This window comes from Strigops habroptila, chromosome 1 (assembly GCF_004027225.2).
Source record: "Strigops habroptila isolate Jane chromosome 1, bStrHab1.2.pri, whole genome shotgun sequence".
NCBI lineage: Eukaryota > Metazoa > Chordata > Aves > Psittaciformes > Psittacidae > Strigops > Strigops habroptila.
The window spans coordinates 42653049-42679522 of NC_044277.2; the positions used below are offsets into that span (position 1 = coordinate 42653049).

A 26474-nucleotide genomic window follows, 5' to 3' on the forward strand; every position below is an offset into this window, starting at 1 on the left:
CCTTCTTCACATATCGATCCAGCAGAACACTCCCTCTCTGAACTTTCGTTAATCTCTCTCTTTAAAACCAAGTAAAACATATTCCTTTCCTGTGCACTTCACCTTTAAAGAAATCCTTTATTGTCCTAGGACTACATCCATTAACTAAACTCCCTTTACTGTATCTTCTTATCACTCATCACCATCACTGCTGGAAATTTTTGGAGAAGTGGGATGCTGCAATACAGTAAACATAAATCTCCTGAAAAGACACAATTGTAATGCTAGCCCTGAAAAAATATGCATTCAAGTTCCCTTACACTGCTGAAAATGATTATTTCTTGCAGCCTCAGGCACACGAAGCTGTGCATCACACTCTACAAAGGGAGGCACACCCAGCGTAGGTTCACTGTGAGGACGTCCTGCCAAACCCCAGTGCCAGGAGGATTGCACAATTAGTGGGATTCTTCCTTTTCCAGAGCTAAACCCCATTAACTATTCCAGGCCATTACAAGGAGTAGGCAGCCTCTAGCACCCTAAAGTTTAATTACTGCCAAGACAGAGCATGAAAAAATATCTTAGCACAGGGTGTGTACTTATTCTCTTTAAGCAAAGAAGTTCTAATTAATCACACTCGCGCACTGATTCTTCATTTACCTTAATTCATAATGTTCAGTGAAATCTCGTCCCAGTTTTCTCTGATGTGGATTTAAGTATTTGTACCAGTTTCTCTGAAGCCAACCAGCATTTTGTTGACAATTTCCTTGTTAATATAGAGAACAACTTTTTCTAATTCCAAGAGGTAGTACAGCAGCAGGAGATTGCTACAGAGAACATAGAAATACCCAGCACAGCTAAGTAATCCCTGGAAACATACCAAAATACTTTGAGCCTCAGTCCTTGGGAACTTGGATGGAAGATGCTATGTAAATGCTTGATTTCTTGTTTCAGTCCCTCCAGGCCTATAAATACACCTGTTTTGACAAGTTGAGGCAATGGATGCAAGTGATATCGGAAACAGTATAGGTGATAGCAGTGACTTTTGCCAAGATCCCCTGGAAAGATATCTATCAGTGATTTTCTGGTAATCTGTCTAAGAGACATGCATAGCAGACACCAAACCCCAAAAGGAGGTTTTAAAGCCGTCTAAATCCATGTCTCAGCACAGTAACACTGGTGCATGTTTTGTCAAGTGATCCTTCTATTAATAAAAATAGCAGCATTCTCTAAGTGCACTGCTGAATATGCCTAAACATTCAGCAGGCTCACGTATTAAATCTTTGCAAAACAAACACTGTACTGTATAATAACCCAGTTAAGCAACCTTGTACTTTTTAAAGACACACTATTGAAGAATTCTCTGAATTATTATTCACGAGCGTTTTTTTAAATAACATAGACAACTGCAATGACTCTCTGTCATATTTAAGCAATGCTAAAATCAGTGCTAAACATTTACAGAATGCCATGATTCTTATGGCCCCAGCTCCTGAGGTCTAGAAAAGGCTGGAGAAAAGCCCTGTGACTACAGACAGCTTCAGACTGGACAGCGGGTTTATGGAGGCGATTTCATAAATGCTCTACGCCACAGGATGCAAACCTTATTTTACCTTTAACTTCAGTAGGAGGTTAGACCTTAAATTTCAGAACAGAAAACTTACAAAAGCTTGTTGTTCTCAAAAAGAGTATAAGTTTGCTTGTTCTTTCACTGAGCTTCCAGTTTCTTAAAGAAGTGCATTACAAAATCTGAGGTTCTGAAACCACTCACCATCCCCTTCTTCACGAGAGTAGGATTTCACTTATTTCATTTTCCAGACACGCTATTGCCAAAAAACACAGGGTGCTCTTCCCCCAGTTAGAACAAATTCAACAGAAAATAGGACTTCATCTATTCAACAGTTTACTGATTACGCATTGTCACAATTACTGATTATGCATTGTTATTCCAATTAGATTGATTTGAGTGAGACTAGGATCAGTACACCACTACTCTGTGTCTCCACTTCTTTGTAAAAAGGTGACAACCCTTGCAATGAGATTCTGAAATAATGTTAAATAGACTATTAAACACACCGGACTCCTCCTGACAGGCCATGTAAGCAGAGTGAAGGCTCACCCTGTTAGGAGTAACTGTAGGTTTGGAGATTTTGAGAAACTGTTTTGACTAGGGTTTAAACTCTCCATTAGAAAAAAATGAGGCAGCTTAGTAACAGAAAATTAAGCCCTGTCAAAACAACTTCTGTTAACCATCTCAGGTGTAGTGAGCCCTAAAGTACTTAAGTGTGACGGGCTGATGTACTGAACAGCCTAGCACTGGAAAGAACCTGCCAAATGAGTTTCCAAATAATTAAGCATTTCCTCTGCCCTCTTTCAAGGAAACGTGATGTGAAAAATCTTGAATACTACATATTCATCCCAGCTTCTGCAAAAGATTTTCCTTTCCCCACCAAAACCACGTGGAAAATCATGTGGCATTCACTCCCGTGGAGTTAAAATAAAGACTGTGGCCATGCAGAGAATCCTGACCAAAGCTAGGTTCAGTATTGAGCAACCCCAATGGAGTAACTGTACTGAACTGTTTTTAAGTATTTAAGGAGAAAAGAATTTAAACGTGACTGTTGAGTGGGCACATACACCTTCCTGCCCTTCTGGTAAGGACTCCGCAGTACGTGCCTTATTAACCAGCAGTGCAAAAAAGTGCTCCCTCATCCAGAACACATACATGTGTACTCATTCTAAAGCTAGGGTCAAAATCTTCTCTCATCTACAGCAGCGTAGCATGACAGATGCTGATATGACCTGTCATGAGCTGTATTATTTTCTTTCATAGGAATGGCTCTCCCAGCAGGCAGCTTTGCGTTCCTTCCTTACAATTTTCTCTCCAGAGTACCAGGCTATGTTTGCTTTATGAGCCCAATGTCCCTTTCACGCCCTTCCATCTTGAACAAGTCAGAGGAAGGCACGATGAGAGATCTCCCAAGGTCTGTGCTGCCAAAGTGCACTGTGAAGATGTATTAAGTTTTACAGTCAGTTCTTTCCCTTGTCTTTCTGTTGCCTCCCAATTACTGCACACACTCTGCTAAACAAGGAGGAGAAAGGGAAAAGTACAACTCGAGCCTTTCAAATAAATTTCTTTTCTTTCAACAAGGGTCAGGCTGAGGAACAGTGTGAGATGGAAGCAGTATAACCACAGTAACTCGAGGTCAGTCTTCATGCTATATGATCTGAAGCACCAGACAACCCCACTCCAGCTATCTCCATAGCTGTGCAACTTTGTCTTTCCTAAAGCCAGACACTGCTGTTTCACAAGGTGTACCAGAAGCTGTGCAGAAGTCACCTGCTGCTGCATAACTCACAGCGGACAAAAACCTGCGCACGTCCACTGCCAGTTTGGGGTATTGTGTTTGGGGTGTTTTCTGTAGAGATGCAGGAAAGCAGCTCAGGTCTGGCTCTGCAAGCTTGCTGAGACACAGCCATCAGGCACTCAAGAGTTTTTTCCATCATAACTCTTTCATATTTCAAAATGAGACAAGAGCCAGCATTAGGACAGGACCCACCAGCTACCATTTACGATCCTCTTTTCTGCAATGCTAATATTTTCCACATACTTTCATGGCTTTCCTTCCGTGCCTGTCCCCATTCAGTCTTGCTCTCAACAGCACAACACCTTTCACCAATGCTCCCACCACCACCATGTGCATCCTGGACACAGTCTTGCTCCTTTTCAAGAGAACCGGGGAAAACATTGAAACTGCAATAACAAAACATGTTGTTCTGCCCGTCTTGAACAGACAGAAGGTTGTGCTCCTCCTTAGGGATTTGCCTCTCTCAGGACCTACAGAAGGAGCTTCCTTCCCACCAACAGCCCATGTTCAGCCCAGCAGCTGCTGGGTTGTGTAACCACTTGCTCCTGTTTCAGCTGGGTCCAATAATCAAACAGGGATTCCTGGCGCTGAGCCCCCATTCATTAGAGCACCCGGTTACATGGGGTTTTTAATTCAGGATGATAATAAACCCCTCAGGCTGGAAACGAAAGAGATACAGGCTTATTGTGGTAGCTTTTGTCCCAGAGATAAATCATTTTCTCAAAATTTGGGAGGAAAAAAAAATGCTGTTGGCAACATTCTGAAGGATTTAAAGTTAAAAATACAACACAACTTAATGGTTTCTGATGTTTTTCATGACAATGTAACTGAAAAATGTCTTTAATTTGGAAACAAATTAAATTTGGCAAAGAATTAGTACATAAGACAGCCCAATTGCATTTTGTAATTTAAAAAAAATTAAAACCAGATAAGATACTGTGAATTAAAAATAACTTCTGCACACTAAATTCTCATGAACTTTCATTAAGGTTTGTATTACATGTCCCAAATGTACAATTGTATGCTGTAATACACTAGATGGCTTTATTTATAAAATACCTTTAAAGCTACTGAAAGCTAGAGCCAGAAAAATGACTATATAAAAATGTTATCTTCTCACATTACAACTTCATTTCCAATGTGTGCATTTAAAACAGAGACGCAGTCTCAATTTCAATATTTCAGATGCACAACTGAACTTTCTAAAAGTTCAATGCCAATTGAATCCATGTACAATTCAGTCATGTCTGTTTGTTTTACTGATAAAAACCTGATGCCAAAGCTGAAACAGCTATATTAGAGATAAAGCTGGATTCTCTTCTAATTTGTGAATTACCTACAGACTAACCAACTGTCCCATAGTTGCAGTTCTTCTTTACAGATGATGAATGAATGAATCAGAGGGGACTTGCTCTAACTTTCTTGGGCTGGGTTCACAAGGCTACCATCCAGAAGGAAAAAGGAATTTCTTTGGGTTTTCCCTGCAAGCATACATTTTTTATGGAATGTCCCAGTGACTTGACAAATTGTTTATCATCCCTGTAGAGCAGTATTTTTTCTAGGTTAAAACCCAAAAAGCTTTCATTTGGAATGCCATTTTGACATCTCTTGAGAATTTTAAACTTGGATTTGGTTTGGCCTCTCAGATTAAACTACATCTCCCACGATGCACCGTGTATTGCCCTCTCCTTCCTCGAACATACAAAGAAAGCCTCTTTGGTGTTTCAAGGGAAATATCGTTCCCTACAGAAAAATGCTAACATGAAATAGCAAAGCTTATAGCAAGATATTTTAAATCCTTTTTCTTCATTTCAGTTTTTCAGATGTTCAGCTTTTTGATGAAATGTCCAAGGGTTTTGTAAAACCAATTCTGAAGGCCTCATTTTCAGTCAAAAATAGAATAGAAGGGGACTTTGAAACCATCCATCCAGGGTGGTGCTGAAAAAAAACAAGCTATTGCAGATTTCCATTTTTTTGTCACTCCCACCACAAAGCTAGGCACTGAAGAACATTTTGCTGCATTGACCATAAGATCATATCAATCTTATTTGACCATAAGATTTTTCATGTAAACAGAAATTTGTGCATTTCAAATCAGCCCGTTCTCCTGCTTGGTGGTACACCAAAAGCATACTCAGCACTCAGAGAAGTTTTCTCCTCACACGTCAGCAAACTATGATCCTTATCCAGGAAAGGATCACACTTTGGATGGCATTACAAGTTTGGAAGGGAACTCCCTTCTTTTCAAATAATCAGATGTTGCACTACATTTTATGTGCCAAAAAACAAGACTGATTTCTTTTAAGACCAGAAGGACTGATTAAATCATTTCATTTGAGTCTTGCAAAGTATGCTGCTTCCTTATGCTGTAAGACCTGCCCTGAAGAGCTGTCATGGACCAAAATCCAACAGCCGTCATGTTCTGAAACACACAGCAGAACAGTGCCACAGCTCCTGAGCCCTGTTGCTTTGAGGTCAGCTGCTCTTCCATTCAGGAAGAACAGAAGGGCACTGGTACACAAGCCCAGTTTTGTGCCAGTGCTCATTTTGTCCATTTAGTAACTTGTCAAAAAAAGTAAAGCAATCTAAGTGTAAACTATGCATTACAAAAAGGCACCTGCACTTCAGTTATGTTTCAAAGAAGTCAGCTGTTTAAAGGGTATTTTTTATTGTTGCCTTCTCTTATTAGAGCAAGATCCAAGAAGACTGCAAGTACACGAACAAGTCCGACATAAGGCACGGTCTGCACCGAAGACCCTTTGCACTTCTAAGTCCTGCCAGCTCTGCAGGAGCACCTCCTTGAATAACACCCTCCTTTTGCAGGCTGTCCTTCTTGCCTATACAACAGTCCTGGGCACTCATGAAACAGAGGGAGACAACCCCTAGAGAACGGCCAAACACCACAACCGTTTCATGCCATGAGCTGTTTTTGTCCATATGTTCCTGCTCAAGGAGCAGAAGGGAAGAGGGAAAAGCAAAAGGTCCACTCAACGGAGGTGAAGGTTGCCCAAGGCAAAAGGACATTGCTGTTTCACATGATGAGGAGCACATGCACCGCCAGTGCCATCCTTCCTCCCTTCTCAGGCACACCTTGCCCTGCAAGCAGCCAAGTGAAACAGTGACAGGTAATGGGGGGCAGCAGGCAGGCTGGAACTGAAAACTGAGCAAAGGTTATTCATGTTCTGACAGATATGCAAACATCACAGGAAAAGCAGTTCGATGGCAACCAAGCATTTCTACTAAAACACTCTCTGCTTCTAAACTTTTAAGATCTTGGAAAGAAAAAAAAAAAAAGAAAGAAAAAGCAGCATGGAAGTTAATTATATTCCCCCCAAAATCACTCAAAGAGTACAGTACTAATAATTCGCAGAGGTGAGCAGGGAAATTCACAGAAATGCTATAAGGTATAATCAGGTACCAACCAAGACCCAAATATGGCTCCTGGCATCCAGTCCATGGCTTTCCAACACTACAGCAGAGGAGGCTGAAGTGGAAAATAACACAATCCAGCTACACCCAGCATGTTGAAAGGCACAGCTGTACAGACTTACTTGCACCCATTAAACAAAAAGAAATCCTAGAAGTTTCACCCATTAATATTTACGTTTAATCCATGCCTGATGAATAACAAATTGTTGTCCAGTTAATGTGGTTTATCCAACTTTGCGTCTAGAACAGAACTGCCATCCATTAGTTCAGGCCTCACTCAGGAGAAATTTGCTTTAAATCTATGAGAATTCCTGGCTCCCTGATGGTCTCTTTAGCTGCAATACAGACAAGCAATGCCATGAGCAACCAGGATTCTTTCCACTGTTTGGTCTTCAAGTACCAGCTATGCGATATTATCTGACACCTTCACTCAACAAGGAAAGATTCAGAATTTATATTTGGTTTAGCATTTTCAAAATCATCCTTCCTGCTTGCATCATCATTACTGGAAATGGTTTGAATATGCAGCATCTTGCATCCTACAACCACTGAGCAACACAGCTCTCTTGTGGAAAACTTGCACTGGATACCAAGCAGAGTTTACATGTATTTTAGAAGTCTTGTGCTTATTTTTCTAACTTCTTGTATCACCATTCTACTCATTTTATAACTTCCCTCTAACTAGTCAGATTGGGTTGTTGTCTGTGCTGTATTCTCACATCACGTCTGTAAAACAAGATGTGTCTGCCATACCCAGTGCCAGTATGTGGCCACAGCCGATGCTCTACTTAAATTTCTTGTGAATGAGGAAGTGAGAAGGGCAGCCACAGAATTTGCGACAATACATCCTGCCTATAATTTGAGGTAAGCACATTTTGCCTAAATTAGAAGTACTGAAGAAACACAGAGGGGGGAGAGGTTAGGGTTTAATTGTTACTACCTGCCGATACAGTTATTTTATTGCACTTATTCAAGATGACATACAACTCTCCTGTGAAGCATGTCAGAAGTATACATTGCAATTGAGATGTCCAAACTATGCAAAAAATAAATGCTCATTTTCATTTCTTAATGGAATGTGTATAACAAAACCACCAAATTTCGTAACTGTAGGTCAGTGGTCATGTAGAGCAGTGTAGTTTACTACATATAGTGCCCTGCCAGTGTGCCTGTGTTGAGGTAGGCATCAGAGAGCGGAATGCACAATCCTGATCTCTGAGCCTTCAATACTGCCTTATGAACCAGATGATTTTACATACAGCTTGTTATTTCTGCTGCATTGCAGACTTGGACAGACATCAACAAGCAACTTTTCATAATGCTCTGAACCACCATCATATGGTCATTTTCTTTCAGTACCAACATCATGCCCATTAGCACAAGCCACTCATTCACAGCAGCCACAACCACCATTAACAAGAGACTGAAGGACAGACTTTAGGCGATTTAATCCTCTACAGAGATTTCCCTTTGGTTTATATAACAACATTGCATTTCCCCTTCCAAATCCTGAGGAATATTCTATTTTCTCCTTCAGTCTGCATTTGTCAAAAGCCTGGTATTTTAGTTTTTCACACTCAGAGGAGGGGTTTGAGTCTTAACCTTTTCAGAATTAATTGCATTCTCCATATCCATCAGAAGAGATTTCTCGGAGAAATAAATTAGGCCAATAAACTGCTTTAATTCTGTTTGAACAGAACAAGCAAGAAAGGAGAGAGACTCAGGGCTATTTTCTGTCATGTGTAATAGAAAGACAGACAACTCCAGTGTCAAAGGATCCAAATCAGTGTATATGAAGCTTCCTTCAGCTTGCACACAGAGGCATCACCAATACTGGACAAGAACACTAATCCTAGGCTAGCCCAGTGCCACCTTTCCTCTTTAACTCTTGCAAGGCAGTGTTATTGAGAGGTAAAAATACAAAAGGAACAATAAAAATACATAATAACCCAGAGACAAAACACACTGTAGGAGATGTTATTCCTCTTCCCACATCTAGAGCACCCCGAGGCCAGCAAGCTCAGGACACATGACACGGGAAGGCAAGTCATAAGGCTGGTCCTTGTACTTGCCAAGGAAAATATCACCACATCTACCGTTTGCCATGAAGAGCTAAGGATAAGGGTCAAGTGTCAGCATGGGAGGCAGAAAGAGGAAGCCAAAACAGAAAAGGTGGGCAGATGCCTGTGGGGTCTGCCATGAGAAAAAAGAAAAGCATCTTACAAACCTGTTCACTACAAGTCCCACATTCATAACTGTTTCCAAATGGAAGGCTGTGTGAAAAGCCAAAGCAAACATTCTCAATTCTTTCTGAACTCATCAGACAATATAGGAAAACTATGTGCATTTTATGGTTTGAGGGCACAACCTTTTAATTACGTGTTTGCTTTGTCATGTCCAAGGCCTTTTTTCTCCTCAAAAATTAATATTTCCTCAAGCAATGCAGCTATTTATTTTGGATGAACATGAATTGAAACACAAACTGCATCTGCAGAAAGAGGCGCAGAAGAGTAATAACATGACACCTAGGGGAATTCAGAACACATTGCAATGCAATCCTCATCATTTTTCTAGTGCCTTTTCAACTGAGTTTCCTACAGTTCTCTTAACAGTTTCCAGCTATTGTTTTGTGTATGCCGTACATGCATGCTCACAGAGGCGCTTGGAAGAAAAGGACAAGTGCAGGTAATGGGGAAGGCAGGGAGAAACTGAAGCAGATAAAACGTAGGCTTTTTCTCTCTACTGGAGCCGAATGAAACATAGTTCTGTCATCCAAGACCAGCAAGTGTTCCGGCAGATAATCACCTCTCACTTCCCTGCGATGAAGGACAGACTCATGAGCACAAAGCTAAAGAAGATGTCAATCATTTGCTTTTGCCACTAAGGACTTATATATCTGCAGCAAGACCATAAAGTAATGGTTTACAAATTATACTTAAAATGTATTGAGCCACTGAAAGAAAATTCAGGCTTACTTTGGAAAAGAATGTTACATTTTAGTGGTAATTGGAGCTCTCAAAAAACTTACACCTAGTGTTCAGGTACCAACTTTCCCCCCTTCAAGTATTACAGACTTAGTAGCTGGCCAACAGATCATACAGTAACTTCCAAAAGATGCATAACCAATAATAAAAGCAAAAATATCAGACTGCATTTTTACTTAATATATGAGTAAGTGCTAAAGTACCAAGAGGAAACTGAAAGAGGAGTGTTTCCATAATCAATCTAATTATTATTTCACAATAGAGAAGTTTTCATGTACGTACGACACCTTTCAAGCTAAAACATCAAAAAAATGCTTCTTACACAATTTACACAGTGTATTACTAAAACTCAATTCAGAGCAAGTGCCTCTAAACATCTACTTATCAAACACTGCGCAATAGCATACTAGGAGGGAAAATCCTGGCTTGGTCACTCTGGGTGAATTCTGACATCTGCAAAGATTTTAATGAGATTCTTTTGGGCAAAACCAGGTGGGCAGCCAAGACTGGGTTTAGTCATGGGTGAAATGTCCACACTCAGTAACGCTCACAGGACTTGAATGTCTTGCCATGGAAGGGTGAAAGCTTCCCCCTTGTGACCTCAACATCATTCCTCTGTTGACTAAGCTGAATTTCAGCTGCGCCTTACAACTCACTGTTCCCAGGTGTTGCAACTGGGGAGAGCAAAGAACATCCTTTCTGATTATGAAAGTATTATTTGCAAATCCTTTAGCTTTCAGAGGTTTGCCTGGAAAGCATTGTAGCACGGACTCAAAATGTTCTGTTGTCAAAGGGGAGAGGGGGAGGGGGGCAGGAAACAGAAATATTAAATGTGTTCCAAGTAAATCTGTAAATCTGAAAATTTTGAAATCTGTAAGGCATAAATTTACCAGAGAAACCTGGGAGGCTTCCCATTGTGTCGCTTGCCTATACTACTGCAAATTCTTCACTTACTCCATCCAGAAGGCCATATTCAGCCCCAACATAAAAAGGTGCATTGCACCAGGGCCCTCGGCCACCACAGAAGTCAATTCACATTTTTTGTAATCCAGAAGAAATGAAAGATAGTATATTCTGGTTTCTTGTTTGTAAACCACTGATGCCATTAGCATTCCTGTAACCCCTAAAATATTAAAAAAAAAAAAACCAAATAGGAAAACAAATACTCAGATTTCTCAGTAAAAGCATTATTTCCAAACTTACACTTCCCAAATAAAAGATCCCAGGAAAAAAAAAAAAAAAACCTCTTTGGACAAGCTAGAAATAGCCAGACCAATAATTTATTTCTTTGTGGTTCAATGTGCATGGGACACTTGTGGTTCATTCAGCTGCAGCAGCAAAAGCTCAACTCAACCTTGGCCACAAAAATACCTGAAAACATAACACACTTACCATTATCACAGTGAGGGAGATGGTTAGTCTTGACACACCGCTGAAAAAGGAGGCAGCTCCAATGGCAGCAAAGAGACCTGGATCAATCCATGCTCCATATCCATTCGTTTGAACACCAAAAATGGAAACAAGGATCAAACCGATTATCCTGCCATATAAAGCTCCTGTGTACCTGTATGCAAGAAGAAAAAAAGCAATCCTATTGCCAGTGATGGAGTTTTTGAAAAATGCTTCTAATATTTTGCTGATCCCAGATTAATTTTGTCAACTTTTGTAGTGACTCCTTTCCCAAGAAAAGTTCTAGCATCCTCCATTAGTATGAGCATTTACTTATTGCCAGTCACTAGCATTAAACTTCCAGATTTACCATACCTTGAAGAAAAAGGGCTATCAGCATGTCTTAATGTCCTTCAAGGCCAAATGAGAATGAATTTTACAGGAATACAGTCAAAAGTGTAGGTCATAGATACACACACTAGGATATTTCAGATAAAAAGCCTTCGAGAGCTCCAGCCTTATATAATTTCTTAAAATTAAGTCTACCTCTGCCCCATAAACATGGCAAGTAAAATATTACAACCATATAACAAATGAGCAAATGGAGTAATAGGTGTTAATGACCTGCCCAAAGCTAACCAGGAATGAAGCTGTGAAGAGAACCCAGGAGTCTTCAAACCAACCATATGCTACACTGAAGAGCAAACTCAAAATTTAGGCATGTAATTGCTGGCATGATACATAGCATTTCATTCCATATGAAAAGAATTAAATGTATATATTTAAGTGTCAGCCAGTGAACTGGATTTGTACAGACATTCACCTTCCAGAAATGGTGATTCATGATTATTTATACAACAGCCATATATATGATATATATTATCTGATTTGGGCAGCACCATCTTGCACCATTACATAACTTTTTTCCCATTTATCCATGCAATTGATTAATTTTATTGATGGATGCAACTCTAGTAGTTCTAGAATGGTTATAAAAATGAGGTTATCTGGTTAGAAACACAGGTTCTGGCTGACAAACTTGCCTATCATCCAAGTATGCCATGTTTCAGCAAACACTAAATATTAAAAATTGATTTAGACAACAGTTTGGGGAGGGAAGGAGGTGAGTACTCAGGGATAGGGCAAAGGCAGAAGGTCATAGATACAACTATTTATTTTTAGAATTTTTTTGGTATTTGAACTGCATTACACTGGATACTCACTCTCCAGCCATGACTCCTTGCTTGCTGAACATTAAATCTCTCAACATCACTGTAAGAACTTTGCCCTAGTCTACCACAGCTTTCTAGAGAAGGTACAACGAAAGACCTAACTGCAGTTTTCTCCAAAGTCTAGGGTGTTGATGTCCAAGATTAAGATTCAGGCTTTTATGTGCATAAGAAACAGACAAAAAGTCTTGATCTGAACCTGCATTTCTACAGTTACAGATGGAGCCAGCAGCCGAGACTCTCTCTGGGTCCTCAAAGGGTTCAAATGATCTGTGCTTGGAAAGTACACAGTTTTGGCTATCATCCTTCCACAGCTATTCTCAGATAACTTTTCTTCATTCTCTTCCACGATTTTAACATCTCTTTCCAAGCAAACCATCCTGTTCCACCTATATAACCTCCTCCAAGCAATTACAGCCAAGCTTTCAGATTTACAATTCATATTGTTGCTACTCAACACAGGCCTTTCATACAGAAAGCTCAAACCAAGATGGGTGAAGCTTACAGCATAGGAATAACCACACCACTGGCAACAGCAGAACCTGCCGTCCAACAGCTGAGGATGAAATAAAATGCCAAAGCAGTGCAGAGGGATGTGTATCCAAATTCTTCATGAGTCCCACGTTTAAAAAGATACGTGATCCCTTGCTTCCCATTTTCAACTAGAAGTGCAGCAGCTGTAACACAGAGGAAAAGATGTGGAGAGATACAAAACATTAAAAGGATCCTTTACAAAAATACAGTTTGTGGTAGTTGTCATTGGTCTGAACCTGACAAAAATATCAGCAAAGTACATAGAGCAGCTAAGTGGAGTTTACATGACAGCTTCAGCACCTGGGCACTTTCAGGACAAGAAGGAACATTTGTTCTTTTCAGTCTGGTCTGTGTGATGTTGATCTAAACAAGGAGAAATGGCAGCCATTTAAGCCAAAGAAAAACAACCATACTACTTCGGTAGGGCTCTTTCCCCATTCCTTTCAGAGACAACAACTCAGCAACTTCCCAGCATATTTGGCTCAAGTAAGGAATTTAGTTCTGATATATCCCCCAACATGGAGCACAACATTACTTTGAATAAAACCTACATTATGAGTAAATATACTTGGAGATCACCTCAAGTTGCATAAATTCAATTTGTTCCCGGGTATCAATCACTTCGCTCCCCTTACCTTGATTGAAGGTTTGATTAGAATAACTGATTCCATCTGGATGGATCCATGTGCTTGATGAACAGCTATATTCTGAAATTTCCCTCTTGAACTGATTTATGCTTAAATATTAAAAACAAAACAAAAAATACTAAATGCATGAATATAACTTACCATAATGCCTGTACAGAATGTGTTTCTTAGATATAAATTTTACATAAAAAACCTACTTTCGCTTTTATCTCCCAATTAAGTGGTTTTATTAACTAATAAATCTAGTTTACTGGATCAGTTTATTAATTATTCTACCAAACTAATAAATCTGGTTTATTAATGCATTTATTAATGATTTTTAACATCTGTTTAACATCTTTGTTGGTGACATGGGCAGTGGGATTGAGTGCACTCTCAGCAAGTTTACCAACACCACCAAGCTGTGTGATGTGGTTGACACACTGGAGGGAAGGGATGCCATCCAGAGGGACCTTGACAGGTTCGAAAGGTGGGTCAGTGCAAACCTCATGAAGGGATCTGGTTTTCTGATAGTCTGTGCCAGCACTTTCTGAAAGCAAGTCTCTTGTAAAGGCTTTATTTTGGCCACTCAAAATAATTCTTAACACTTAATGTTTGACAAGTTTGGCCCTACAGGTTTGATGAACGACACCGAGTATCAACATTTTGTGTTTGCCATTATAGGCCTGGGAACGGAAAAGTTACGGAACGGAAAAGAGAAAAATCAATTCTCTCGCTTCAGCTCTACCTTGTAAAAAGCTTCTACAGTGGTATTCAAAAACCAGAACAATTCACTTGTTCCCCTCTTGGTTCATAGCAAACAAAAGGTTTGAAAGGTGGGCCCATGTGAACCTCATGAAGTTCAACGAGGCCAAGTGCAAGGTCCTGCTCATGGGTTGGGGCAATCCCCACCCAGCACAAATACAGGCTGAGCAGAAAATGGATAGAGAGCAGCCCTGAGGAGAAGGACTTGGGGGTGTTGTTGACAAAAAGCTTAACAGGACCCAGCAATATGCGCTCACAGCCCAGAAAGCCAGCTGTGTCCTGGGCTGCATCAAAAGGAGCATGGCCAGCAGGTCAAGGGAGTTGATTCTCTCCTCTGCTCTCATGAGACCCCACTTGCAGTACTGCATCCAGCTCTGGGACCCCCAACACAAGAGGGATGTGGATATGTTGGAGTGAGCCCAGAGGAGGCCACGCAGATGACCAAAAGGCTGGAGCACCTCTGCTGTGAAGACAGGCTGAGAGAGCTGGGGTGGTTCAGGTTTGGCTTGTTCAGCCTGGGGAAAACGCTAGGGAGACCATAGAGCAGCCTCCCAGTGCCTGCAAGGGGCCTACAAGAGATCTAGAAAGGGACTTCTCGCAAGGGAAGGTAGTGACAGGACAAGGGGGAATGGCTTCAAACTGAAAGAGGGTAGAGTTAAAGGAAGAAATATGTACTGTGAGGGTACTGTCTTCACTTTACTGTGAGACACTGGAACAGGCTAGCCAGAGAAGCTGTGGCTGCCCCATCCCAAGGGGGAGCAACCTGAGCTGAAAAGACTTAAAGATTTCCTGTTCCACAGCAACACAGGCTATCCCCAAACAAGACCTAAAAAATGTTTGTCCAACACATTGTTATAGCTCTCTTTCGGCAAATACTGTCACCAGCTATTTCAACATCTTGCAGCTTAGCGTACCGGTTTGCATGCTGACCATGACCAGCCTTTCTGTACAGCACCACTATTCCTGGACACTTTCTCAATCTCTGTCATGCGGAGCAATTGCACTCTCCAAACAGGAGAGTTGACTTCCTCCTTCCAGTTTGGAAAGCGTCCAGAATACTTTGGATGTCACCACAACCTAAACAGTAAGAATATGAACTCTGTTTCTGGAACAAAGAGCAGGAGATCTGTGGTATTTGACCCACCTGATCCCCACTCAGAACTACAAGAAAAACTTAAAATGCGGCCAACTTCTAGTGCAAGAAAATTTTTTCCAGACCCCAGATTGGCAACCAAAGGAACATAAGATACTTCCTAATCTTGTATTTGCTTTTTACATTAATCCAACCACTCAAACAAGAATGTATTCCAAATTAATAATGGTCAATAAAAAATAAAAACTTATTTGCTCCATCCTGCTTTAGAAGTCATATGATTGTGTAACCCACTTACAGCAAAGCCTCAAGTTCTATACAGATGTCTTTACTACCAGTAAAGGAGTGCACACAAAAAACAGCACATCTGAGAGGCAATTTGAAGCTTGTAGCAATGCCAAAATAACAGAGACAGAAACAACAGAGGAAAGGGGTTTTTTACAATTAAAAGACATGGTTGAGCAAGAAGAACAAAGCACAGAGAATGGTGATGTAGAACTTGTTTGCACACAGGGTTTTGTGCCACTAACTCTTTCTGTTTGAAATCAGTTTATTTATTAGAGACAGATTTCTCCCTGGTGCCAATGGGAGGACTGCACTGCCACGCTGCATGCTGCAGGAATACATGCGCTGTAATGAGACCTGGTAATGGAAGAAGCCCATCGCTTCTTTACCTCCTTCTCCTGCCTTCCCATGACCTCTTATTCGTCTTTTTCCTAGGAATATCAAGGACTGCTGGAAATGCTACAAAACACTACTGAAAACACTATTCCAGTATACATTTAAGAGGATAAGCTGTGCTAGAAGGAAGCACTGTCATGCTGGTATAGCCACATACAACCCCATCTGGAGCTGCAGCCTTTCTACTGTCATGGTTTGAAAGGAAAAAACCAGACATTTCACTGAGCTGGATCAGTGAAAAAGCCAAAATTACACATTTTTTTGCAATACAATTCTTACTGGATATTTTAAAGTAATGATGTGCCTATTACTAACCTGTTGAATCTCCAAAGGTTAATGATATATACCTGCCTCTGGAGCACTGAGTAAGAATTTCAGATTACACTGAGATGAGCCAAATCTAAACGATCTTAACTAAAATCTCACAACTGCAATCATAATTCCCTTTTAAATTTCTAAGAACAGGAGAACAGTGAACAAGCTTCTTTTCCACATTTATTCTTGTAACTTATTACAGGCTTACTAGAGACATCATGACCACCTTCAACATATGCATGGCCTTGCAGAGTCCAGGACAATTTGGTGCTTAATTCTCTTCAGATCTCTTTAGATCTGTTTTCAACAGGATGTACTTTTTATAACTTGTAGCTACACCAAATGAAAAATTGGCACTAAGGCCATTTAGTCTCTAGGCTGGATCAGACTGACTATTTTTGATTCAGACACAGACAAAAAAAGCCATGAAATTATCATGGTTTCAGATGTTTTTCTTTTAAAGCAAAAATAGTTTTGTTTTGAAAAATAATATTTTGCAATCATTTAGTCCTTAAAATGAAAAAGGATGTCAGGGTGAGGAAAAAGACTTTTCCTGCGGCAGTCCAAATGGCCATAGTTACCAAGTCCTGATACTAAGTGACAAAGTTTGCTTTTATAAAGAATATTGTAAATACATATTACAGCAAACAACACTGAAGCAGGTATTGCATGTCAAATAGTCCAGAACTGGTGACGAGAATGGGAAAGTATGTCTGCTTTCTATGTGCTTAAATAAGCTGTTCAGAGCCCAGTCACCAATGGCAAGTTACTCAATATTTACAGCTCATATTATGCAATGTATATGACACTGCCCACTTGGAAGGAGGAATTCATACATTATACAAATTTATGAATTAGTAAACCTACAAGCTGGTAGCAACCATTTGCCATGACTGTGAAATCAAACTATCATTTACCTGAATCTGAGCAATTCTTTTTTGATTCCTCATGGGTATTTCTTCAGAAAGATACTTGGACTGCAAAACCCATATCAAATTCAAGGAACTTTTCAACTGTGTCAACCATAAAACCCCTAGCCATTCAGCCACGTATTCCCCGCCTGCTTATTAACACAATATTTGTCATTGTAAGTCCCTGGATTACAGTTCGTGCTGTAGTGACATAGTGTATTACCTAATTGTTGTTCTTATATAGAGGACTGATCAAAGCATGTCCTTTAGTCAACAGTAGCTGTCTGAAGCTGAGAATAACAAAGGTTTTTCATCAGTTTCCAGTTCCAGATTTCCAGTTAAAGCACAGCCTGTCTCCTATAGGTTTATATACATATCCACAAGGCCTATACATCTTTTAAAACAAAATTAGGATTTTACATTGAAAAAGTGCTTGAGTGATACATATAGCCATGTTTCAGGCTCTCTTCATTTTTTAACTCCCTTTAGTTTCTTACTTTTCCCTTTTATTTTCTTTAACTTGACATGATGGCAAATGCCTCTCACTGGAAAAGTTTAAGTGTGATTAATTTTCATTGATTAAAAGATTGTGTGATTCTTGTCTCTACATGAATTCATTTTAAACATTCAGCTCTGATGCACCTTTGAATTTTTCCATCCCAAATCCTTGTAGCAACTAACTGAGAGAAATGGTTAATAATTGTATTTACATAGACATGCTTTTGATGACTCTCCCCACTTACATTTCGGAATTGTTTCTCACGCTTGTGACTGGAGTGCAAGGAAAGAAATACGGTAAGTATACTGTAACAGTCGTCGTACATACCTGCAGGCATTAAAATAGGTAAAGACTACAGTGAGATGTAGAAACAGACAAAAACAGAAAAAAAAGTGTCTAAAATCCAGCAGTTACCACAAGGAAATTGTCCTTCTGTCTTGCCCACATTTCCCAGGAAATCAGCATTTCTTCATAAGCAATGAGTAAGGCTCAGATTCATCCCATTTAACTTCAGGAACTTGACTGTTGCAATTAGATAACTGGCCTTCAACTTAAGGAGGATGTTATGAAAGGACTAATATTCAGTTAATCAACAGAAAGAAGTTCCTAGGCATCCTAACAATACTAGACAGCTATAATGGCTAAAGCAGATTACATACTATACAGTAGGGACATAAACATTGCAATGCAAATGGATGAAGAGACTTTACCAGGTCCTTCTACTAGTTTTCTATGAGCCCATTTTGAAGACCACATGATATTGATAAAACCAAAATGGTTGGAAATAGAGCAAAGCAGAAGGTGTTTTCACTGGCTGCTTTGCATTCACCAAAAGCAAAGTAACTTTTCACATGAGATGACTGTATCTTAGTTATGCATCTTTTTCAACATAACATAGTTAAATATAACATAGTTATACTTCATTCAAAATTAATGTTATTTATCTTAATTAAGATCAATTTGTATTTCTAAATAAATGAAGATACCCTAAAAAAAAAAATGGTTTAGAAAGGATTTCAGGAGACATCTGGTGAAAAACGACTGGAACATACAACTATAATCATAATACATTTTCCAAGCACAAGGTTTCATGCACTCTGTGGATTGTTATAAAACAGCTCAGATAGCACATTTATAGAAACCCTCAAGCTGAGATTCAGCTGTGTGCAGTTGTGACGATTTGTCAGACAATCGTATCTTAAGCCTTTGTTTCCCTGTATGTCAAAGATTATAAGCTTATGGGCAGAGCAAGAGATAGATGAAACTGGGAGTAGTTCAGTCTTCACAGAGCTTAGGTCAGGTTTTGTTTCTGAAAACTTCACTCTGGGACAGTTCAAACCCAGGTCAAGTTTTTGCCAGAGCCCCGAAGTCCAAGGAGAGCTAGAAGGACAGCTAGCCTGGAGCCAGTGGCTACATATTTAAAGCAGTAGCCTATCTTCAGGGGAAAAAAAAACCCTCTCAAGCAACCTTTTAAAGTTTTGACAGCTCAATACATAAGTATATATCCTTAAATTGTCCACCCTCCCCACTGAAACATTGAGCTTTTGGAACAGAAGCATTAGTCAGCGTGATTAAAAACATAGAAAAAGAAAGATAGCTCTGCCAGATTCTTGGCAAAACATTATCTACAATGTGATTTCCTCACAGAGAAAGGTGATGAATTGAAGAGAAGCAAATGCAGGCCAAAGGGCAGGAGGGCTCTTAGGAAGACGGTTTCACCTAATCTATGGGCTGAAGATTAGATATTCAGTTCCAGTCAAAGGAATGGTACTTCGGGTTATGTTGTGGGTGTGGAAGATACAGTGATGGGTTCCTTCCAAGTTTAAATGCAAACTGGTTTATACAAGATTATTTTTGGTTAAAGTCACTGTGACACAGTTTCTTTCAGTTGCCTGATTATGTGAGTTCATATAACAAATAAAATAAAAAACCCAGAGAATTGTATGGGTTTCTGTCAGATCAAACAGTTTCTTTCCTGCCGTCTTTTTGCCAAGTTATAATAAAATAAGGACTATGACCTGAGCAAGATCTTCTAGAACTAATAAAAAGGAAAAACAGCCTGAATAAGAGTTCATGCTACAAAGTTAATGTAAAAACACAGGTTGAGGTTTTTTTTTTAAATTACAGGATTAAGACAAAAATACATCAACATAAAAGTTCTTGTAAGCACCACGGCCCTATAGAACACATGCTGTTCTCCTAGTTTCAGGTATGATCTGGCAAGGTGCTAACCGCCGCATGAACTTTTGGATTCAGTAAGGCACCACTCCTAAACAATGTAAAATAACTCTAAGGAGGCATTTTCTTTATGTCTGACACTAAATCTTTCCTAGCTGATCTTAAATTTAATCCTATGCATCTCCTAACATACTGGGTCTTGCTGACTGATGTTGTGGCTTGTTTTGTAGGGTTTTTCTTTCTGAAAAGTAATAAGGAATTGTGTGGGGTTTATGTGTTTAAGTAGTTTTTGTAATGTACTACAAGAAAGACAAGCCTTTCCCAATAGCAGGGGAAGTGGCTGTCAAACACAGAGCTCAGGCTCCAAATTGTTAGAACAATAATTGTTACAAACCTGACCTTTCAGAAACAGAGGTCCTTTGGAAAGTGTGGATTTTACACAGGACACCCATGGGGCTCTACTCCCCATCCAACTGGTTTGAAAACTGGATTTTTGTTAGGATGTCTTGTTGCAGTGCTCATCAGCACAAAGTCCCGAATCCATCACAAGACCTGGGAGCAAATTTTTAGCACAACAAAAGGAGGCTGGGCAGCAGCAAGACACTCCCTAGATCTGAGAAAACCCGCTTTCTCTACCTAACCTTACCCACTCCTTCAAACGTGGAAGCAAAAAGCTTCAAGTGAGCTTCCTCGTGGTGTCTCCCCCCTCAGTGAGCTGCTGAACAGACACGGCTGCAAGCTGAATAGCCGACATCCTGCCGCTAAGAGGAGCCCAAATCCATTGTCCTCGATGGCATGGACCAGCTCCAGCACAGTCCTTTCACGTAGATCCCTCCTCCTTCTCCTCCTCATCCTTCTCCACCCGGAGGTCAGATTTCACCTCTCATGTGCCAACAGAGAACCCAACGAGCAGGTTGCTGCTCTGAGCAACGAGCGGGACTAGTCCCCTGGGTTCAGGAGAGGAGAAGGAGCTGGACTGCCGCAGCATACATAGCTTTCGAGGACCAAATGAAATGCACTCTTGCTGATCCTATGGAGAGGAAAATAGCGCAACCTACAGGAAACATACGCATCTCTGGTCCAGTCTGTGGAGAGCTTGCAGAGACTTGACCATGTGCCTCGACCTATGGCTATGGCTATTCACACTTTTAGCTCCAAAAGTTTCCCTTGTCATATTTAAAGTACTAATTGTTTTCCACTTAATATCATCCAGGTCGCTGATGCAAGCCATGATTGCTTTTCCCTGAAGCTTATGTATTTTTGTTGGCTCAGAGTAGAGGCTGCTGAAGGCATGTCTGAGCTGATGGGCAGTGAGCATCTATATGGACAACCCACTGGTCTACAACCGAGCAACCCTCTCTCCAGGAGGAAGGGAAGAGAAAGTAAACAATAGTGTATATATAAAAAACATATATGGCATACATAAAACATACTGGCAAGTCTACCTAAGAGAGGGCAGAAGAAAGGGGCTTTGATGTGCACCAACTTCGCTAAAGAAAGGTCATCTCAACACTTAAAAGGTCTGAAGACTCCCCAGAAACACTTCCTCGATAATGGCGGGAAAAAGGAAAATTATGATAAGCAGGTATTCACTAGAAAAACTTGCAGAGAAACCAAAATTTGCACAATTTACTAAAAACGCAGTAGAAAAGCTTTGAAGGTTTCTTTTTCCACATTTAACACCATATTTTTTAAGTTATAACCAAAGCATAATACCGAAAAGTGTGAAAATGTGCAAAATACAGGAACCTTTTGTCTATTCCCTTTAATTCCGATAGCATGACCCTTCCCAAAACCATACAATGCCAAATGGAAACTCCAAAGTCATTATGCCTTATCATATCAGGACATCTGAGGCTCCAGGCTGACCTCCATCAATAACAGGGATAACTGACTCTAGATACATCGTTAGCTCCAGAAAGTTTTCTGTAACTATCCTTAATTTTTAAACCCTATACAATGCTTATTCTTCATGCATCTGTTCTTAAAACAGAGATCTCCTGTGTGCTCTTCAGCAAAAATACATATGGTTATGGTAATGGTTTCCTAATTGTTCTTTCCAATGTAACTGCTGAAACAGTGCCCAGGTACAGAGGTGTGGAAGAGGATGTCTGCCTGGTTCTGCTACATGAGTCTAAGAGGATCAATCACTAGCAAAGATGAGTTAAAATGGAGAAAAATAGATGAAACCTACTTGTGACAGCCCTCCATAGATTGCAAATAAATGCAAATGCATACCAACATAACTGCTACATGTCCCTAAGCTGGTGTAGTATCATCAGAGTAGAGCAGCAGTGGGAGAGCAACTCTACAGGTAAAATACTTCAAGCATTAAAACACAAAACAAAAAACCAAACCAAAACATCTCTTTCCATTCTTATATACCCACCAACATTGAATACCTATATGTATTTTGGAAATCCATACGTTCTGTTGCACATGATCTGTTGCACATTATCAAGTACCAGCAGGTCAGATTCACTTTTCTATGCAGTCCATTTATGACCTGCTTTCATTAGCCACTGTAAATATTATATAGTCAAGAGAAACATATTATTTACTTACAAGGATGAGCACAGTTTCCAACAGCTTGCTTGCTTTTCTAAGGGATAATTTTGGAATTGAATTAAAGAACTGCATACGTAATTTATTGATCTTTATATTTAGGGAAACAAAGAGAGCTCCCAGAAGACCTCCAAGCATTCCAAGGAGGATGGCTGGAATGAAAGCCAAGACGTTCAAGTCCAGCAAGTTCTTAACCTGAGTCAAAGAAAGGAGAAAAAATGTTCTGAGCATCCTGCCAGTGACATGAAATATCACACCCTCTTTTACAAAACCTGATACTGCAAAGTAATTTCTATACATGAAATAAATCTTTCCTTGTGATTTAGAGAGCTCAGCTAATTAATTTAAAGCTGACCTCATGAGATCAGCTCTTCTTGCACACCTCACAGGAGTGGAACCAGCAGGTAGACACTAGTGTTGGCACACATACAGAAACATTTATGATGCACTGTGTTACCACTAGCACTCAGCTCTTCAGGTTACATCCAACTAACTTGACATAATGGCCTTAATGAACACTGAAAAAAGCTGCTGAACCAGAGCTTTGCTCACTCTTCATTTATTAAATGTCAACCTGCATCCATGTGCATTTAGACCATTTACAAGTAAATTTATTTAAGTAAAACTGTGAAAATTGATGCTGATCTGGAACAACTTGCAGCAACAAATCACAAATATAGACTATAATCTGGCAGCTGGAATAGTAATTGAATTTTCTGCTTGATTCCTCAACAGGCAGCAAGGATGAGAGCAATATCATGTTTTAACTGATCTCCCAGACAAATGAAGGGGTCAACAGATTGGTGCCAATCTATTAAAAGCTGTGAAGATATTATTTCCTTAGCTCAGGCTTAGAGTTACACAGCTTTTTGACAATATTAGGATCTGGACAGAGTAAGAGATGACAAACTGCTCGAAAAGTTATTCGGCAAGAAGCAATATGGGCACATGTACAAGGTTGTCTTCAAAAAAACCTAGCATAATCTTGGGCGTAGTGGATAGGAGAAACTGCCAGCCTTCCTTATACTGTTTGAGCAAGTGCACAGGCCCTCTTACGTTCAAACTCTTTTTTCTTCCTCCTCATCTTCTTCTTGACCCTTAATCTCATTCTTGTTCTTGCTACAACTAGCCTAGACTTTAACAAATCCACCAGGTGGCTGCACCAAACACTCATGGAATTTCCTGAGATGAGGAATGCCAGGGTCAAAATCCAGCCAGGCTTGAAGAGTTGGTCCATAGGGTGCTGCAGAAACCAGGTCTGGAAGAGGAAGAATCCTAGCAGCCATTCCCAGGCACAAAAAGCCCAACACCTGCAAGGTACACTCGCAGGAAGTAGGGAGAGACTTAAGGTGTCTCTCATGCCTAACAATCAGGACTACAACCATCACCTATGTAGGTACTCTATGTACTAAGCAAAACTTTAATAATGCTATTTTTACCAATAGCTGGAACAAAATCCATCCTTTTCCAAAGGACTTAAAGAGATCCATTGTTTAAGAAGTTGAAATTCAGAGAGAAGTAGCTTAATTTGAAGTAGTAAAATTCTCTTTTATTCATGGCAGGATCCAGATATCTTGCATTATATTCTACTTAATTCCAAACCACTAAAACTAAAAATGGATATACATGGGTTTATTGTTTTCTCTCCCTAACTCCACTTTTCCTAAGGGAAAGATATACCGAGATGTTTGTTTTAAATTAATACATGCACATTGCACTGCATGCGTGTGGCAACGGAGGTAAAGCCGAGTGAGGGCTCCACATGCTGGAAATGAAAGGTGGCACACTGTACTGTTTGGCTTTGTGGTAGTATCAACCACAGGGTTTGGCCAGTCATCAAGAAAAATTACCTACAGAGCAAGTTTCACCTTTATAATTAATCCAATGGTCTACGTAAAAATAAAGTGAACCTTCCTGAAAATTTCAAGCTCTGGAGTATCATAAATTCCCCTTGTAACATTATGCCAGGTAGAATGAAACTAAAGAAAACAAATAGTTTTCTTAAGAAACATAACCCACAAGCTTTCAACTCAGAGTTTATCCACTGTAAACTGTATTGGTTAACGCCACAAAACATCAAAGCAAAATTTCCCCTGAGAAAAATGTTCAGTGAAATGGAAATGTTTCTAGTTATCTGTATCACATTGAGAGCCAAAAACTATTGAACCCTGCCAGAAGTCATGTTGATAATAATTTTAGCTAGTTTTTCCCACTAATGACACTAAGAGAAGATAGAAGGAAACAGAATCCACTGCTATTTTCAGAAAACATCCTGAAAGGAGTGTTAAAAGAGCAATGCTTATTGTAATATAACAATTGACATGAATCTGCTCTCCCCCGTGCATGCAGCTGTGCATTACACAATACTTTGGCTTCAGCAACAAATCTGGCTTCAGAAGGCCTGACCTCTTCCCTGCCCATGCAGTCTCACCTTTCTGCCACAAACTTTTATTTTCCTGGTTGCGTCACTGCAACTGTTTCGGGGACTGCACTATGAGTTGGTCCACAAAAAGGATTTGGGTTGAAAAGCAATGTCTTCTCCACTTGCCCCAGCTGAACTTGTGGTAAAGCAAATATACCCCAAATACTTTTGCATAGCATATGCAAAATCGTTACATCAGCCCGCATGCACACACACAAAAAAAAGTTGCCTATTTTCTCAACCAAAGTATGCCTACATGTGAAAAATACCATATCTCTGGTTTCTGCATTGCTAGAGAGATACAAGCCAGAAGAAATGTAGAGATCAGTGACAGTGATCAGGGAATTACCTTAGGAAAAATTTACTTAGTAGCAAAAAGTAGACTGGGATTCAGAAGATCAGGGTTTTATTTCTAGCTCTTTAATTCACCTTCAAGTCAAACACCAAGAAGGATATTTAGGCAAGAAGTGAAGATCATGATACCTGCAAATCACTACTGAATCATCTTGCAATAAAAATGAGAGAAAGACATGATAATAAGAGCAAGTACTTTTAGGTGGACACATGATAAAATCCAAAGGTCAAGGTTGTGTTTTGGTGGAAGGAATAAAGTAAAAAGGTAGCTGGGGCTGAAGGTCACCTCCATTGTGCAACCAGGAACAAACAGTGATTATACATTTTTGAATGTTTAACCTGTAAGCACCAAGGAACAGGGGCACAGTACAGCAATGCCTGCAGCAACACAGAGCTCAAGCCAGCTACAGAAGAGGACACCCTATTTACAAGCTCCTCTGCTTTTTCCTGTACTTTGAAGCATCCTTCTCCTACCCAGCACCAATACAGAAAGTTATCTTTAAAACTTATGTGATTAGCTAATAAGCAAACAGTAGATGTTAACGTCTATTTGTTATTTAGGACAGAACAACTCCATGTTGTATCCAAGTGATTACCACATGTAAAGTGCAAAAACTTCCATATCCACTGATCTGGTAACTATACAAATACCATCCTTTCCCCTTCTCAGTCCCCCTTCCCTGCTACTCTCCCAGCTATAATGCAGAGAGAAACAAGCCTAAAACCCTGCATCCACTTCCTCCCACATCCACACAGTACGTACCCAAAATATAATTCTTTTCTCTGCTTCAAAAAATCCAAAGTGACCTCTGTAAACGAACCCATAGAGAGAAGAGGACAGTAAATCCGTGGTGAAGGTAGCCATCAAGCAGCAGAAGAAGGTTTGCCAGGCCAGCCTGATGTCCCAGAACGAAGACACTTCTTCAAACGTGAACAAGAGCCCACCGATGGGGGCACGAAATACTGAAGCTATGCCTGCTCCTGCACCAGCTGTAATGAAACTGCGCCTGCAACAGGTAGAAGAGTTAAAATCCAGGTAACGGGGGGGAAAACAGAAACAAAAAACCTCCATAAGCATCGTTTCCTATCACAGCTGGCTTTAAGGGACTGAATTTAAAGACCTGCTGGTTTATTTGGGGTTATTATAGTGCCTTGC

At 40.1% G+C, this 26474-nt stretch overlaps 1 protein-coding gene across 1 annotated transcript in view; it reads right to left on the reverse strand.

Moving 5' to 3' along the window:
• The window catches only part of LOC115609724 (chloride channel protein D-like), a 77669-nt gene that overhangs the window by 41353 nt on the left and 9842 nt on the right, over window positions 1-26474 (reverse strand). The window contains exons 6-11 of the mRNA XM_030490327.1: window positions 26082-26325; window positions 22543-22737; window positions 18044-18126; window positions 13545-13645; window positions 12881-13052; window positions 11150-11321 (exon numbers count right to left, since the gene is read on the reverse strand). Coding sequence (XP_030346187.1) covers window positions 11150-11321; window positions 12881-13052; window positions 13545-13645; window positions 18044-18126; window positions 22543-22737; window positions 26082-26325 — 967 coding nt within the window. The remainder of the gene's footprint in view (window positions 1-11149; window positions 11322-12880; window positions 13053-13544; window positions 13646-18043; window positions 18127-22542; window positions 22738-26081; window positions 26326-26474) is intronic.